This window comes from Pezoporus flaviventris, unplaced genomic scaffold (genome assembly GCF_033815535.1).
Source record: "Pezoporus flaviventris isolate CSIRO_AGI_PZ_B2104156 unplaced genomic scaffold, CSIRO_AGI_Pfla_v1 ptg000049l, whole genome shotgun sequence".
NCBI classification, from domain to species: Eukaryota; Metazoa; Chordata; class Aves; order Psittaciformes; family Psittacidae; genus Pezoporus; species Pezoporus flaviventris.
In genome coordinates, this window is record NW_026892597.1 from 528,932 (window position 1) to 543,519 (window position 14,588).

At 62.4% G+C, this 14,588-nt stretch overlaps 2 protein-coding genes across 2 annotated transcripts; one reads left to right on the forward strand and one right to left on the reverse strand.

The window, feature by feature from the left end:
- Nucleotides 1-613: 613 nt before the first annotated feature.
- Nucleotides 614-4,687, reverse strand: CHKB (choline kinase beta). Its single transcript, XM_061468543.1, has 11 exons — nt 4,491-4,687; nt 3,784-3,892; nt 3,322-3,435; nt 3,101-3,234; nt 2,816-2,920; nt 2,247-2,305; nt 2,089-2,176; nt 1,900-2,008; nt 944-1,050; nt 763-844; nt 614-680 (listed from the first exon to the last, which is right to left on the reverse strand). The coding sequence occupies exons 1-11, from the start codon at nt 4,685-4,687 to the stop codon at nt 627-629; spliced, it is 1,158 nt and encodes a 385-aa protein (XP_061324527.1). The 3' UTR covers nt 614-626.
- A 2,145-nt stretch (nt 4,688-6,832) lies between these two features.
- Nucleotides 6,833-8,557, forward strand: LOC133277044 (ciliary microtubule associated protein 1A-like). Its single transcript, XM_061468553.1, is given in 4 exon segments — nt 6,833-6,941; nt 7,072-7,401; nt 8,320-8,340; nt 8,343-8,557. Coding segments are annotated over 4 exon segments (675 nt in total).
- Nucleotides 8,558-14,588: the final 6,031 nt, after the last annotated feature.

The following is a 14,588-nucleotide window of genomic DNA, read 5'->3' on the forward strand; positions in this document are numbered from 1 at the left end:
CCCAGCACCCTGCTGCACGCACAAGCATGCTCTGACCCCCAGCGCTGCCCCACACGTGTCAAGGGCCCCGAGGCCATGGGGAGGGTGAAGCCATGAGTCCCGCACTGCTGCTGGTGGGGAAGGCGAAGAGGTGCTGAAGCTCTGGGACCCGCATGGACCTGCTGCAAGGAGCAGGCAGGGCCCTGCAGGGGTGGGGTGCTGGGGGGGTCCCTGCTCCTTCTGGGGGGTGCAGAGGTACCTGAGGGTCCCCCTCACCAGGTCCGCACCCCCAGAACGCCCATGGGCAGGTCCTGGTGCTGTGCCCATTACTGCTCCCTCCAGCCCGGCGCTACCGCATGGCCCCAGCCACAGCCCCAGCAATGGGGGTCAGGGGAGAAGGGGGTCAGTGCCGCTGGGGGCAGAGCAGCAGCCACGCAGGGTGAGCAGGCACTGATCACCACCACCACCATCACATCCATCACCACCATCACCACCATCGCCACCGTGTTTATTGGTCCAAGTCACATTCTGCTGTCGGAGGGAGGGGGAAGCAGCAGCCCCTGGTCCCAGTGCAGCCCCTGCACCAGCCCTAGAGGTATGGGGAGGGACATGGCTGGGGAGGAAACAACAGGCTGCAAGTCGGGGCCTCAGCACTGCTCCTTGTGCTGGAAATAGGCCTCGAAGCGGCTCTGAGCATAGTCCTGGGGGGAAAGGAGGGGGTCAGGGCTGTGCCCCCCACCCCGACACCCCACGCTGAGGGGGAGAGCCCAAGGCAGTGCTCACCAGGTACCCGAACTCAATGGTGGAGATCTTGGCCTGCAGGATGGACCACAGCCCCCAGAAGAAGTGAGAGGCCAAAACGAACCTGCGGGAGAGCAGCCATCACCCCCGCCCTGCCCCACACACCCCATGGAGCGGGGGGGCAGGGTTTGGGGCTGAGGGGGGGTCCTGTGCCCTCACGCACCGGTGGATCTCGGTGAGCATCTCCTGCTCAATGCGCACCTGCTCCTCAGGTGCCGCATCCCAGTGGTGGCCTGGGGCCTCCGAGAGGTAGTGACGGATGAAATGCAGCTGCGGGATGGAAGTGTGGGGCCATGGAATGGGGGAAGCACAGGATCATGGGATCAACCGGGTTGGAAAAGCCCTTCAAGCTCATCCAGTCCAACCATTCCCAGCACTGCCAAGGCCACCACTAACCCATGGCACTGAGGCCTCCTCTCCACGCTGTGTGAACACTTGCAGGGACGGTGCCTGCAGCCCTGCCCTGGGCAGCCTGTTCCAATGCCTGAGCACCCTCTGGGGCAGGAATTGTTCCTCAGCTCCATCTAAACCTGCCCTGGGGCAGCTTGAGGCCGTTTCCTCTTGTCCCATCCCTTGTTCCTTGGGAGCAGAGCCCAGCCCCTCCTGGCTCCATCCTCCTGTCAGGCACTTGTAGGGAGCCATCAGGTCCCCCTGAGCCTTCTCTTCTCCACACTGAACCCCCCAGGTCCCTCAGCCCTTCCCCATCACCCCTGTGCTCCAGGCCCTGCACCAGCTCCATTGCCCTGCTCTGGCCCCACTCCAGCACCTCAATGTCTCTCTTGTAGTGAGTTCCCCAGAGCTGAGCACAGGATTCAAGGTGCAGCCTCACCAGTGCCCAGTGCAGGGGCACAATCCCTGCCCTGGCCCTGCTGCCGCACTGGTGCTGATCCAGGGCAGGATGCTGGGGGCTTCCTGGCTGCCTGGGCACAAGCTGCTCACGTTCAGCTCCATCAATCAGCACCCCCAGCCCCCTTCCTATGAGCAGTTTCCAGCCGCTCTTCCCAATCCTGGAGCACTGCAGGGGGTTGGTGTGACCCAAGTGCAGTTTGCCTCATTGAACCCCATCCCACTGGCTCATTCCATTGATCTGGGATGCAGCCGATGCCCCCCCAGCTCTACCTGCTGCTCCCGGCTGGGGTAGTTCTCTGGGATAGCCTTGAAGAAGGGCCAGGAATGGTGTGTGTAGTCATAGGTCCACTCGCAGAAGTGGTTCCCGATGTCGAAGCCCCTGCGGAAGGGCCCAGAGGAGCTGAGTCCCGGCCCCAGCAGACTGGGAACACAGGGAAGGACATGGGGGACCCAACGCACCGGTAGTTGTAGCTGCTGTACTCGAAGTCGATGAGCATCAGCTTGTCAGAGGAGGAGGCCTCACGCCCAGCCAGCAGCAGAACATTCCCTGTGGGGAGATGGGGTCTGGGGGTGTCCCACCAGGAATGCTGGAGCTGGGGGGAGCCACAGCCACTCACCCTCCTGCACGTCGTTGTGACAGAAGACCACGGGCGAAGGGGTGGACTCCAGCAGGTCCCTGTGGATGGGAATGGGGAGGACACCTCAGATAGCCACAGGGACATGGGGGTCACCAGTGTCACCACCAGTGCCACCGCTGCATGTGGGTGGTCAGAGCTATGGACACAGCTGGGATCCAGGCTTCAGGAGCATAGAACCATGGAATGGTTTGCGTTGAAGGGACCTCAAAGCTTGTCCAGCTCCAACCCCTGCCACGGGCAGGGACCCCTTCCACTGGAGCAGCTTGCTCCAAGCCCCTGTGTCCAACCTGGCCTTGAACACTGCCAGGGATGGGGCAGCCACAGCTTCTCTGGGCACCCTGTGCCAGCGCCTCAGCACCCTCACAGGGAAGAGCTTCTGCCTCATATCTAACATGGCAGAGACCCTGCCCCAGGGATGTGGGGACCCTTCCAAGAGCCACATCCACCAAGGGCATGGGATGGAAGAGACCACGTCCAGAGAAGCCGGGTTCTCCCTGGCTCCTGTGAGGAGCTCAGCAAGGAGACAGGACCAGGGCAGTGCCACTCACCGGAGGCTCCTCATCTCTGCCTCCAGGTTGTACATCCTGAGCTCGTTGAACTTCCTGAGCTGCTCTGCCTGGGGGAAGGTGAGCTCCGAGATCTGCCTCAGATACCTGCAGGGTGGGAGACAAGTGCGGCGGTGGTGGTTGGATGGACACCCCTGGGTGCTGCCTCCAACCACATCCCCTGGGTCCCCAGCACAGAGCCAGGGCCACTGGGGAGCCTCCACGTGCCCTGCTCCTGGATCCCATGGGATTCCAGGCGTCGAGGGGCCGCACGGCGCCCGCCCTCACCACTCCATGGTCCCGAAGAGCCACTTGGGCTCCTTGTTGAAGGGCATCACCATGCCGTGGAACCGGGACATCTTCACCGCGATCTCCCCTGAGATGTCGGGGTCCCGCAGGTCCTCAGTGCGCAGGCGCCGGCTCTGGGGGGGGGGGGGGGGGGGTGTCTCAGGGGGGTGGTGGCCCGGGGGGGTGTCAGGCAGGGGTGAGGCTCCCCCGGAGGTCTGTACCGGGATGTACTGCTCCAGCCGCCCCTCCGGGAACACGCCGAAGAGCCGCGGCCCCAGCGCTCGCTCCGCCAGCACAGCGAACATCACGCTCTGCAGCACCAGCGAGTCCAGGCCCTGCACAGTGGGGTAAGGGGGTACTACAGGGTATGGGGGTTCGGGGGCGTTCCACAGGGTATGGGGGTGCCAGGGGTGATGGATGGGGAGTACTGGGAGTGCCAGAGGGGTGTTGGAGATGCTGGGGACTGATGGGGCTATGGGGGGTTGCTGGGGATGCTGAGGGGAGCTGGGGGGTACTGAGGGGTGATTGTGGGTGGTGGGGAGAGCCGGGGGTGTCAGAGATGCTGGAGGGTGATGGGTGGGGGGAGACTGAGGGATACTGGGGTTACCGTGAGGTAAGGGGGTTCCCAGGGGTGCTGGGGGTTTCCAGGGGGTGCTGGGGGGTACCGGGGTGTGGGTGCTCACCTGCAGGATGGCCCCATAGATGCGCAGCAGGACCTGCCGTGGCTCGTCCCCCACGTTGAGCACTCGCTCTGGCAGCCAGCACTTGTACAGCAGATTGCTGAGCCCCCCGCTGCGGCCCCGCGTCAGCCACGGACGCTGGGCACCGCGACAGTGGGGCCATGGGGGACAGCGGGACAATGGGGGCATCACGACAGGGGCATCTGGCAGAGCACTGGGACACTGGAGGGGCGTCTGAGCAACTGGGGTCACTGGGACACCAGCCAGGGCAATTCGGGAACACTGGGACGCTGGTAAGGGCGGCGCAACAGGGAACGGTAGGAGAGGGACTGGGACACTCGGGGCTGGGCAAATGGGAGACACTGGGGGGACACTGGGAGGGAGACTGGGCTACTGGTCAGGAACAACTGGGGCACACTGAGAGGAGGACAGAGGCACCGGCTGGGGAGGCAACTGGGGATACTGGGAATGGGACTGGCACACCAGTTAGAGGGCAACTGGGCAGGCACACCGGGAGACACTGCGAGGGAGCCAGGGACTGGCTGGGGCGGCGACTGCGAGGGAGACTGGGACACCAGTATGGGGGCAAGGGGAGGGTACTGGGAGCGGGATGGGGATACATGGGCTGGGGGGGCACCGGGCAGGGGTAACCGGGGGCACGGGGCGCGGTGGGCGCAGGGACCGGGGCGGGCAGGGACCGGGGCTCGTACCTGACGGGCTCGATCCCGAACTCGTCAGGCGCAATGAGCTTCCAGGAACCGGCCAGGAACTCCCGGCACCAGGCGAAGGCACGCAGGCGGGTGGCGGCGGGCACGGGCACCGCCACGGCCCCGGCCTCGGTACCCGGCACCGGCACGGGCACGGGTACGGCCCCGGCGCCGCCGCTCCGCTCCCGTCCCGCCGCCATTGCCGCCGCGTCCGCCGGGCGGGCCGAGGGGCGGAGCGGAGCGCCTGCCTGGCCAATGGGAAAGCGCCTCCGGTGGTGACGTTGCAGAGCCCCGCCAATGGGCTGCCACGGCAGGGCGGCAGCAGGAGGGGGGAGTGGAGGCAAGGCCGCGGGGCTGGATCGGGATCGGGATCGGGATCGGGATCGGGATCGGGATCGGGATCGGGAGGGGGAGCGGGAGCGGGACCGGGATCGAGATCGAGATCGGGAGCGGGACTGGGATCGGGCTCGGGACCGGGCTCGGGCTGGGCTCGGGCTGGGCTCGGGCTCGGGCTGGGCTCGGGCTGGGCTCGGGCTCGATGCGCTCTCAGGTCGCTAGCAGCCCGGTCCGCTCCATGATCCTGTGATCCTGAATCCCGCTGCAGGGTTTGGAGCCGAGGCTGCGGGGGAGGCGGTGCCGGGCCTGGCCGCAGGGGCGCGGGGCTGTGCGGGAGCCGGGGCCGCGCTCAGCGCTGGGGATGGTTCCAGCCCCGTGAATCTGTGCTGGACTCTTGCAGTAAGGTTTGGGTGCCCTATGGCACGTGCGAGGCTTCGCACCCAGCTGTTGGGTGATGGGAGCCACCCAGTGCCACCCAGTCGGGTGCCCGAGGTAGGAGGTGCTGGCCATGGAGTGGGGTGGGCTGGAGGAGGAGCTGGTAATCCCGGGCTGCTTTGTGTTGGAAGGGACCTTAAAGCTCCTCCAGCTCCAACCCCTGCCACGGGCAGGGACCCCTTCCACTGGAGCAGCTTGCTCCAAGCCCCTGTGTCCAACCTGGCCTTGAACACTGCCAGGGATGGGGCAGCCACAGCTTCTCTGGGCACCCTGTGCCAGCGCCTCAGCACCCTCACAGGAAAGAGCTTCTTCATTATCTCCAACCTGAACTTCCCGTTTCAGTTTGAACCCGTTACCCCTTGTCCTGTCACTCCAGTCCCTAATGAAGAGTCCCTCTCCAGCATCCTTGTAGCCCCCTTCAGACACTGGAAGCTGCTCTGAGGTCTCCGTGCAGCTTCTCTTCTCCAGGCTGAACAGCCCCAATGTTCTCAGCCTGATTTTCTCCTCATCCCCACGTACATTGCCAGGTCCCATACCCATGTATAGGACCCATGTCCTATGTTCCCATACCCATGTATAGGACCCATGTCCTATGTTCCCATGTCCTTCTAACCCTCACCCTGCCCCGTGCTGCCCAGTGTTTTGTTGTGCCAGTGCCCCGGTAACTGGGGGAGGAGAGAGGCTGAAGCTGGACTGTGTGGGGTGAGGGGCTGCAGAGGGACATGCACCCAGGATGGGGGACCCCCGGTATCGGGATGCATCCATGGGGTGCTGGGGGCTGTATCCATGAGGTACTGGGGGCTGTGTCCATAGTGTCCTGGGGTCTGTGTCCATGGGGTGCTGGGTATAAAGGGGGATTCCAGGGGCTGCAGGATCCCAGAACTCCCATCCATTGTGATACCAGTGACAAGGTGCTGGTGCCAACCGCTGCCGCTGTTGCGGGGCTGCAGAGCCTCGTGTCCCTGCCTGTGTCCCTGCAGAGCCTCGTGTCCCCCAGGCTCTGGTACCGTGTCCCGCGTCCCGCAGGATCCGGTGCCGTGTCCCGTGTCCCCCAGGCTCTGGTACCGTGTCCCGTGTCCTGCAGGCTCTGGTACCGTGTCCCGTGTCCCGCAGGATCCGGTGCCGTGTCCCGTGTCCCGCAGGATCCGATGCCGTGTCCCGTGTCCCGCAGGATCCGGTGCCGTGTCCCGTGTCCCCCAGGCTCTGGTACCGTGTCCCGTGTCCCGCAGGATCCGATGCCGTGTCCCGTGTCCCGCAGGATCCGGTACCGTGTCCCGTGTCCCGCAGGATCCGGTGCCGTGTCCCGTGTCCCGCAGGATCCGGTGCCGTGTCCCGTGTCCCGCAGGATCCGGTACCGTGTCCCGTGTCCCGCAGGATCCGGTGCCGTGTCCCGTGTCCCCCAGGCTCTGGTACCGTGTCCCGCGTCCCGCAGGATCCTGTGCCGTGTCCCGTGTCCCGCAGGATCCGGTGCCGTGTCCCGTGTCCCGCAGGCTCTGGTACCGTGTCCCGTGTCCCGCAGGATCCGGTGCTGTGTCCCGGTTCCCGCAGGATCCGGTACCGTGGCAGTGTCCCCCATGTCGGACGGCCCCTGGGTGGGCAGCTGGAGGCCCCACCGCCCGCGGGGCCCCATCGCCGCCCTCTACACCGGCCCCGGGCCCAAGTACGGGCTCCCGACCGGCGTCGGTGACTGCGGCTGCGGGGGCTGAAGGGGATGTGGGGAACGGGGGGGTGCGGGGGGTCCGTGGTGTGGGGGGGGTGTCTGTGGGGTTGCGGCGCTTGGGGTCCCGCCACCGCCCCCGTGCCGGCCCCGCAGGTTTCCGCGAGCACGACCGGTCCCGGGAGCGCGCCCCCGCCTTCAGCTTCGGGCTGCGGGTGCAGGCGCGGCCGCAGGAGCGCTCCCGGGCCCGGTACCCGCTGCCGCCGGGCCCCCGCCTGCTCCATCTGCAGCGCCCGCGGGAGCCGCTGCCCTTCAACAGCCCCGGCCCAGGTGAGACCCCCCCGGCCCCTCCATGGGCGCGGCGGGGCAGGGCCCCCCCCGCAGCCCGGTACCGGCCGGAGCGCGCCGGGAGGGTCGCGTTCCCCACGGCCCCCGCCTGCTCCCTGCGCTCCCGCACCCGGCGCGGGGCCGAGCAGCAGACACCGGGTGAGAGCGGGACCGTCAGCGGGGGTGGGAGCCAATCGTTACCCCCTGGGATGGGACGGGATGGGGTGGGGTGGGGTGGGATGGGGTGGGATGGGACGGGACGGGATGGGATGGGATGGGATGGGATGGGGTGCGATGGTATGGTAAGGGATGTGATGGTATGGTATGGGATGTGATGGGATAGGATGGGACAAGATGGGACGGGATGGGACTGGATGGGATGGGACGGGATGGGACGGGACGGAACAGGACGGGATGGGACGGGACGGGATGGGGTGGGGTGGGATGGGATGTGATGTGATGGGACGGGACGGGATGGGATGGGACGGGACGGGGTGGGATGGGATGTGATGTGGTGTGATGTGATGGGGTGGGATGGGGTGGGACGGGACAGGACGGGATGGGATGGGACGGTGTGGGGTGGGATGGGATGCGACGGGATGGGATGGGACGGGATGGGGTGGGACGGGATGGGATGGGACAGGGTGGGATGGGATGGGATGGGGTGGGATGGGATGGGACGGGATGGGGCCCCCATAATCCCTCATGGGATAGGATGAGATGGGATAGGGCTCCCATGATCCCTCATGGGATGGATGGGGTGGGATTCCCTATGGGATGGGATGGGATGGGATAAGATGGAACTCCCATGATCCCCATGGGATGGGATGGGAGAGGATGGGATGGTATAGGATAAGACTGGATTGAATGGGATCCCCCATGGGATGGGACCCTGATGATTCCTGCACCATCACCCATGGGAAGGGAACCCCGTCATCCCTGATCTGGATCCCATGATCCCCCTGGGATGGGATGGACACCACCCCCCCCCCCCAATATTCCCCACAGGCTGGGCTGGGCTGGTCCCTCCCTCCCGGGGGGTGTCACCCCGTCCCCCCCACTGATCCCAGGCCCCAGGCCCTGCTGCCTATCACCTGCCCCCATGCTGGGCCCACGCCTTGTGAGCAAGACCTCAGCCCCCAGCTACTCCGTGTCGGGGAGCAGCACCAGCGGCACCTTCTACTGGGGCTGTGCAAGGTGGGGCAGAGAATCAGGCACCGGGTGCTGGGTACCAGGGGTCAGGGCACTGGGTGCTGGGTACCTGGGGTCAGGGCTGTGGGCGGTGCTGGTGCTGGGTCAGGGCTGTGGGCGGTGATGGTGCTGGGGTCAGGGCACCGGGTGCTGGGTGCCGGGGTCAGGGCACCGGGTGCTGGGTGCGGGGGTCAGGGCACCGGGTGCTGGGTGCGGGGGTCAGGGCTGTGGGCAGTGATGGTGCTGGGGTCAGGGCACCGGGTGCTGGGTGCCAGGGTCAGGGCTGTGGGCGGTGATGGTGCTGGGGTCTGGGCTGTGGGCAGTGATGGTGCTGGGGTCAGGGCTGTGGGCGGTGATGGTGCTGGGGTCAGGGCTGTGGGCGGTGATGGTGCTGGGGTCAGGGCTGTGGGCGGTGATGGTGCTGGGGTCAGGGCTGTGGGCGGTGATGGTGCTGGGGTCCGGGCTGTGGGCGGTGATGGTGCTGGGGTCAGGGCTGTGGGCGGTGATGGTGCTGGGGTCCGGGCTGTGGGCAGTGATGGTGCTGGGGTCAGGGCTGTGGGCAGTGATGGTGCTGGGGTCCGGGCTGTGGGCGGTGATGGTGCTGGGGTCAGGGCTGTGGGCAGTGATGGTGCTGGGGTCAGGGCTGTGGGCAGTGATGGTGCTGGGGTCAGGGCTGTGGGCGGTGATGGTGCTGGGCGGAGGCGCCGCCAGGGGGCGCGGAGCGCCAGGTTCCAGCAGGGGGCGCTCCGCCGGTCAGCCAGCCGCCAGGGGGCGCTGCCGCGCCTGAGCCCCCACCCCAGGCTGCTCCCGCCCGGGCAAGCCCCGCCCCGCGACTTCCGGTTCCGGGTGCAGCGGCGGGGCAGGCGGGCGGTGGCGGGGCCCAGGGTACCGGGGAGCGGGCCCGGAGAAGGAGGCGCAGCAAAGAGGGGTCCCAGCCCGTGCCGCGGCACCGTGCACACGGCACAGGGAGGGCTGGGGGCACCCCCGGCCCCGCGCAGCGGCTCCTCGGAGCACGGAGTTGGAGGGACGGGGACGTGGGGGGGGCAGGGCTGGGCGCTGTGGAGCGCGGGCTCGCTCCAAACGAGGTAACGGCGTTTTACTGAGGGACAGAGTGAAGCAAAAGCAGCAGCGCTGGGCGCGTGAGCGCGGCCAGGGGCACGGGGGGGTGGTTCCAGCTCCGTGTCCTTTCCCCGTTACATCAGTGACACGCGTATTCATAATTCCCACAGGTAGGTGGGGAACGTTACAACTAACTCCAGGAATTTATTATCACAAGTCTCCTCCTCTTGGTGTCTGCGCACTGCTCTGCGGGGATTGTGGGCAGGGGTCTCAGGATGAAGTGAGCAGTCTTCCTCTTGTGAGTACGGGTCTTAGGATGAAGTGAGCAGTCTTCCTCTTGTGAGTACGGGTCTCAGGATGAAGTGAGCAGTCTTCCTCTGGTGAGTACGGGTCTTAGGATGAAGTGAGCAGTCTTCCTCTTGTGAGTACGGGTGTTAGGATGAAGTGAGCAGTCTTCCTCTTGTGAGTACGGGTCTCAGGATGAAGTGAGCAGTCTTCCTCTTGTGAGTACGGGTGTTAGGATGAAGTGAGCAGTCTTCCTCTTGTGAGTACGGGTCTTAGGATGAAGTGAGCAGTCTTCCTCTTGTGAGCAGGGGTCTTCAAGATGCAGTAAGCAGTCTTCCTCACGGTGCACTTTCCACCTCTGGCACAGTTGGCCCCCCCAGCAATCACACAACCAGCTATATCTGTAATTATTCTGAGAACTAGCAAGGATTTAAAACAGTGTGACCTGCCTGCAAAACCTATTGCAGGATGGGCATGGGCAAACAAGGAGTATCCCAAGCTAGCAGAGCCTTGGGAGGCTCTGTCTCCAAACTAACTGATAAGGAGGGTGTTAAATAACTCACTCATGTTTAGTGGGGCCACTAAAGCCTGTTATGTCACCACAGACTTACAACACAAACAGTGCTCTTTAAAACTACTTTAGAAGACTAGTGTGAAACAATTAACTGGTGTTTAGTGGGGCCACTACATCCCACAGACTTACAGCATAAACATTGTTCTCTTTCTACAGCCTAAGTTAAGCTAAAAAGTTCTTTAACCCTATGTTTTCCAGGCACTAGCTTTTCTTATATCAAGCCCCCCCCCCTCTGCTTTCTTTCACCTTTACAAATTCTTCTGCTGTGTGACTCGAGTGTTCTGGCCCTTTTTGTTACCTAATCTTGTGTCTTGAGGGAGCTCTGGTTTGGTTCCTGTGAACTGGTGCAGTTGTATCCACGTAACCACCCCTACGGTTTGCGAAAGCCAGTACGTTTATGTGTTTAGCTCAGCACGGGGACACGGGCAGAGGGACAGGGACGTGGCCAACCATGGACAGAGGGACAGGGGGTGCAACCCCCCCCAGGGCCATGCACTCACTGCGGGCTCCTTCCTCCAGCTCCTCCAGGGCCTCAATGTCCTCGTGCTCCCCAAAGCCACCTATGGGGAGGGAATGTGCTCAGTGACCTGGCCAGGCCCTGTCACAGCAGGACGGGGCCCCCCATAGGGGTGCGATAGGGACTGGGGGTCTGGGGGTGCAGCACCTTCTCCTTCGTTGTCCTCAGCCCCTCGCTCCTCCTCCGGCAGCTCCGGCTCCTCCTTCCTGCAGGGCTGCAGTGGCTCCTGCAGGGAACAGGCCTGAGCCCCCAGCCCCACAGCTTCCTCTGCGCTGCCGCCCGCTCCTTCATCTGCTTCCAGTAGAGCACGTCCAGGTCTGCACAGGACAGGGGCAGGGCAGCACCTCTGCACCTGAGGGGGGGCCCTGCAACGCGGGGGGGGGTCCAGGCCCTGAAGCTCCCCCCATCAGGGCACGGGGTGGCCGTTGATGCCATCCCAGGCTCCACTCACGGCTCGGGGGTGCAGGGTCCCCTCTGCCCTGGGTCTGTGCCCCCAGAGGGACAGTGCAGGGGCTGGGGGGGTGAGAGCCACAGGCAGGACACAGAGCGCCTCCCCCAGCCCCACCACTCACCAGCGAAGGTCGGGCCGTTCCTCTTGGGTCTCCGGCCGTCCGAGACGTTGTTGTCTGGGGGAGCCACGGGGTTGAAGCTCCCACCAGCCAAAGGTGCCCATTCCCACCATGAGAACTGGGATCCCAGAGGAAGAACCCCCCAGGACAGCAGCAGCGACCCCTCTGCCTCCACCACACACCCCACACGGGGCTGTCGCCTCCAGAGCCGCCGCCGAGGTGTCCTTTGAGGTCCCGCCGTGGGGCTCAGCTCACCCAGGGTCAGATCAGCTGGGAATGCCGGAGGGTGCTCGACCATCTCATCATCGTAATAGATTGATAGTAAATCAGCATCAGCTGACCAGACCATTGTATTGTGAGCATCTCCAGACCTTTGTCCAACCAAAGTTAAGGGAAAAGAAAAGGATCACAGCTCTTGCTGCTGAGATGGGCTGGGAGGTCTGGCCATTGCCTAGCTTCAGAGGGCATTACCCTGAGCACATTGAATGTGAACTTTCCTGCTGGGAAGACAGCTTTACATCCACTCAGGATAAACTCCACATCCCCAGAGGAAAACTTCCCTAAGGAAAACACTCAGTTGAGCTGAGGGCACCACCCCCAGTTTGGGTGCAGCTGTCCTAAGGACTGTAGTGTGTGCTGGTCATGGGAGTGGTGCCAGGTATAAAGAGTGCTTTCTTACACATCTCCTGTTTTAATATGCAGGAGAGATGGAAAACCCTGGGGAAATAAGGAAGGGAGACATCCGTGGGGCATCTTAGTTGCCAAATGATACAGGAGGATCTAGTAGCCAGAGCAAGCTCCCGCACTGCCCCTAGGATACAGAGGAGCCCTGAGGGCTTTTTGCATGGGTTCAGAAACTCCAGGTGTTTTGAAGTGCGAGTCATGCCGTTGATAAAGCAAAGCTGTGGTTTCACAGTGGAGTGTGGAGCAGCTAAAGGATCTCTGCCTCCTCCTGCAATGAGGGCTGGGATGAGGAGGGCTTCTCTCTATTGCCTTCTTATAGCCTGGGTGTTTTCACACATGGGAGGCACTGTGCTCCCTTGTAAACACATCAGCACCTGGAAACAAGGCCTCAGACAACTTTGCACTGCTGAACACAGCAACTGGGAGAAATCGCTGTTAACTGGGCTAGCAAGGAACGGGAGGAGGCAGCACTGGTTTGGAGAGAGCCTTAGGAACACTGTCCCCATCTACAGTCCACTGGTGCATTGTAGATACCTTCTCTTAGGGCGATTTGCAGGTTATTCATAGGAAATGAAATAGGTTTAAGAAATACCAATCTGGTTTCAATGTCTTTTATTTCCTGTGTGCTCATCAATTGCTGTGCCATACCTGGGCAAATGGAGTCCGAGGGAATTCCCAGATCACCATCCAGCAAGCAATTCTTGCAAATGGTTCTTTAGCAGCAAATGCAAAGTGTCTGAGTAAATCTGTGTGAAGATATGCATTTGCTTACTAGATGGTTCCACATATACTGTGTTCAGCTGCTTATATAAGCATATCCGCTTTAATATTTGATTTAGAATTCAATATAAAGGCGACTGCCTTCAAAACACAATCAGATTTGGCAATGAAACTAGCAAATACACATATAAAATCAGCTGAAAATGAGTTAGGAAGATGAAGCTTCCAGCTTGCTGACTGAACTCACGATTAAAGTTGGGGAGCTAAACGAGCACCTCTCAGCCCAAAATACTCCTGGTGGGGGTTATTTCAGTGATGTGGAGCCAGCAGGTTGGTACCTGGGGATGTGCTGCCTCACTTGAGGGGCTGGGGAAACTCAGGGCAAGCAGGACCAGGCAGCAGGAGGAAGGACGAACCTCTGCCCAAACTGCTGGCACTAATGTCCTCACCACGATAGCCCACGTTCAACACAGTTTCAGCCTGATTTGAAAATGGGATTTGCTCAGGAAGCGCGCCAGCTCCCGTGATTTTCTGGTCTCATCATGTTTAAGGCCACTGCTCCGAGACGTGTGATATGATGAGACTTGCAGCCTCTTTGGCTCTGTAACTACCTCTCAATGTCAGGGTCTCAGGCCATCTTACCTCAGACCACAGGAATAGAAGCTATCCTCACTAGGACTACTGCAACCTGGCATCCCAGTCCCACCAGGCCCCACATCTCCATAGAATCACAGACTGGTTTGGGTGGGAAGGGACATTTAAGCTCATCCAGTTCCAAGTCCCTGCCACGGGCAGGGACACCTTTCACTAGAGCAGCTTGCTCCAAGGCCCATCTAAACAGGCCTTGAATCCCCTGCATCTCCCTCCCCATCCCCATCTCCTTCCTCATCCCTGTCCCTGTCTCCTTCTCCATTTCCCTCCCTATTCCCATCTCCATCCCCATCTCTATGCCCACCCTTTTCCCACCTCCACGCCCACCCTATTTCCCTTGTCCACCTCCTCCCCACCTCTATCTCCCTCCCTATTCCCATCTCCATCTTGATCCCAGTCTCTCTCCTTATTTCCATCTCCCTTCTCTCTCTATCTCTGTCAGCATCCCAATCTCTATTCCTCTCCCCATCTCCCTCTCTGTCCCCATCTCCCTCTGGATCACAATCTCCTTCCTTATTCCCATCTCCCTCCCCATCCTATCTCTATCCCCATCCCAATCTCCCATCCTCATTTCCCTCTCTATCCCCATCCCAATCTCCCTCCTCACCCCCATCTCCCTCTCCATCCCTATCATCACCACCACACCTTCCCCATCTCCATCCCGATCACAATCTCCCTCCTTATCCCCATTCTTTATCCCTATCCCTATCCATTTCTATCCCTGTCCTTATCCATTTCTATCCCTATCCATTTCTATTCCTGTCCCTATCCATTTCTATCCCTATCCATTTCTATCCCTGTCCCTATCCATTTCTATCCCTATCACTATCCATTTCTATCCCTATCCCTATCCATTTCTATCCCTATCCATTTCTATCCCTATCCCTATCCTCACTCCCATTCCCTCCGGCCCCTCCCCGTCCCGGGTGCGGCCGTTCCGCCGGGGCGGGCCGGGGGGCGGTGGCTGCTCGGGGGCCGCCCTTGTGCGCGGCGGGGCCGCTTCATCCCGCTCTGCTCCAGCCCGTCCCGCTCCGTCCGTGGCCCCGCGCGCCTTCAGCACCCTCATGCGTGAGTACCGCGGGTGCGGGGCACTCTG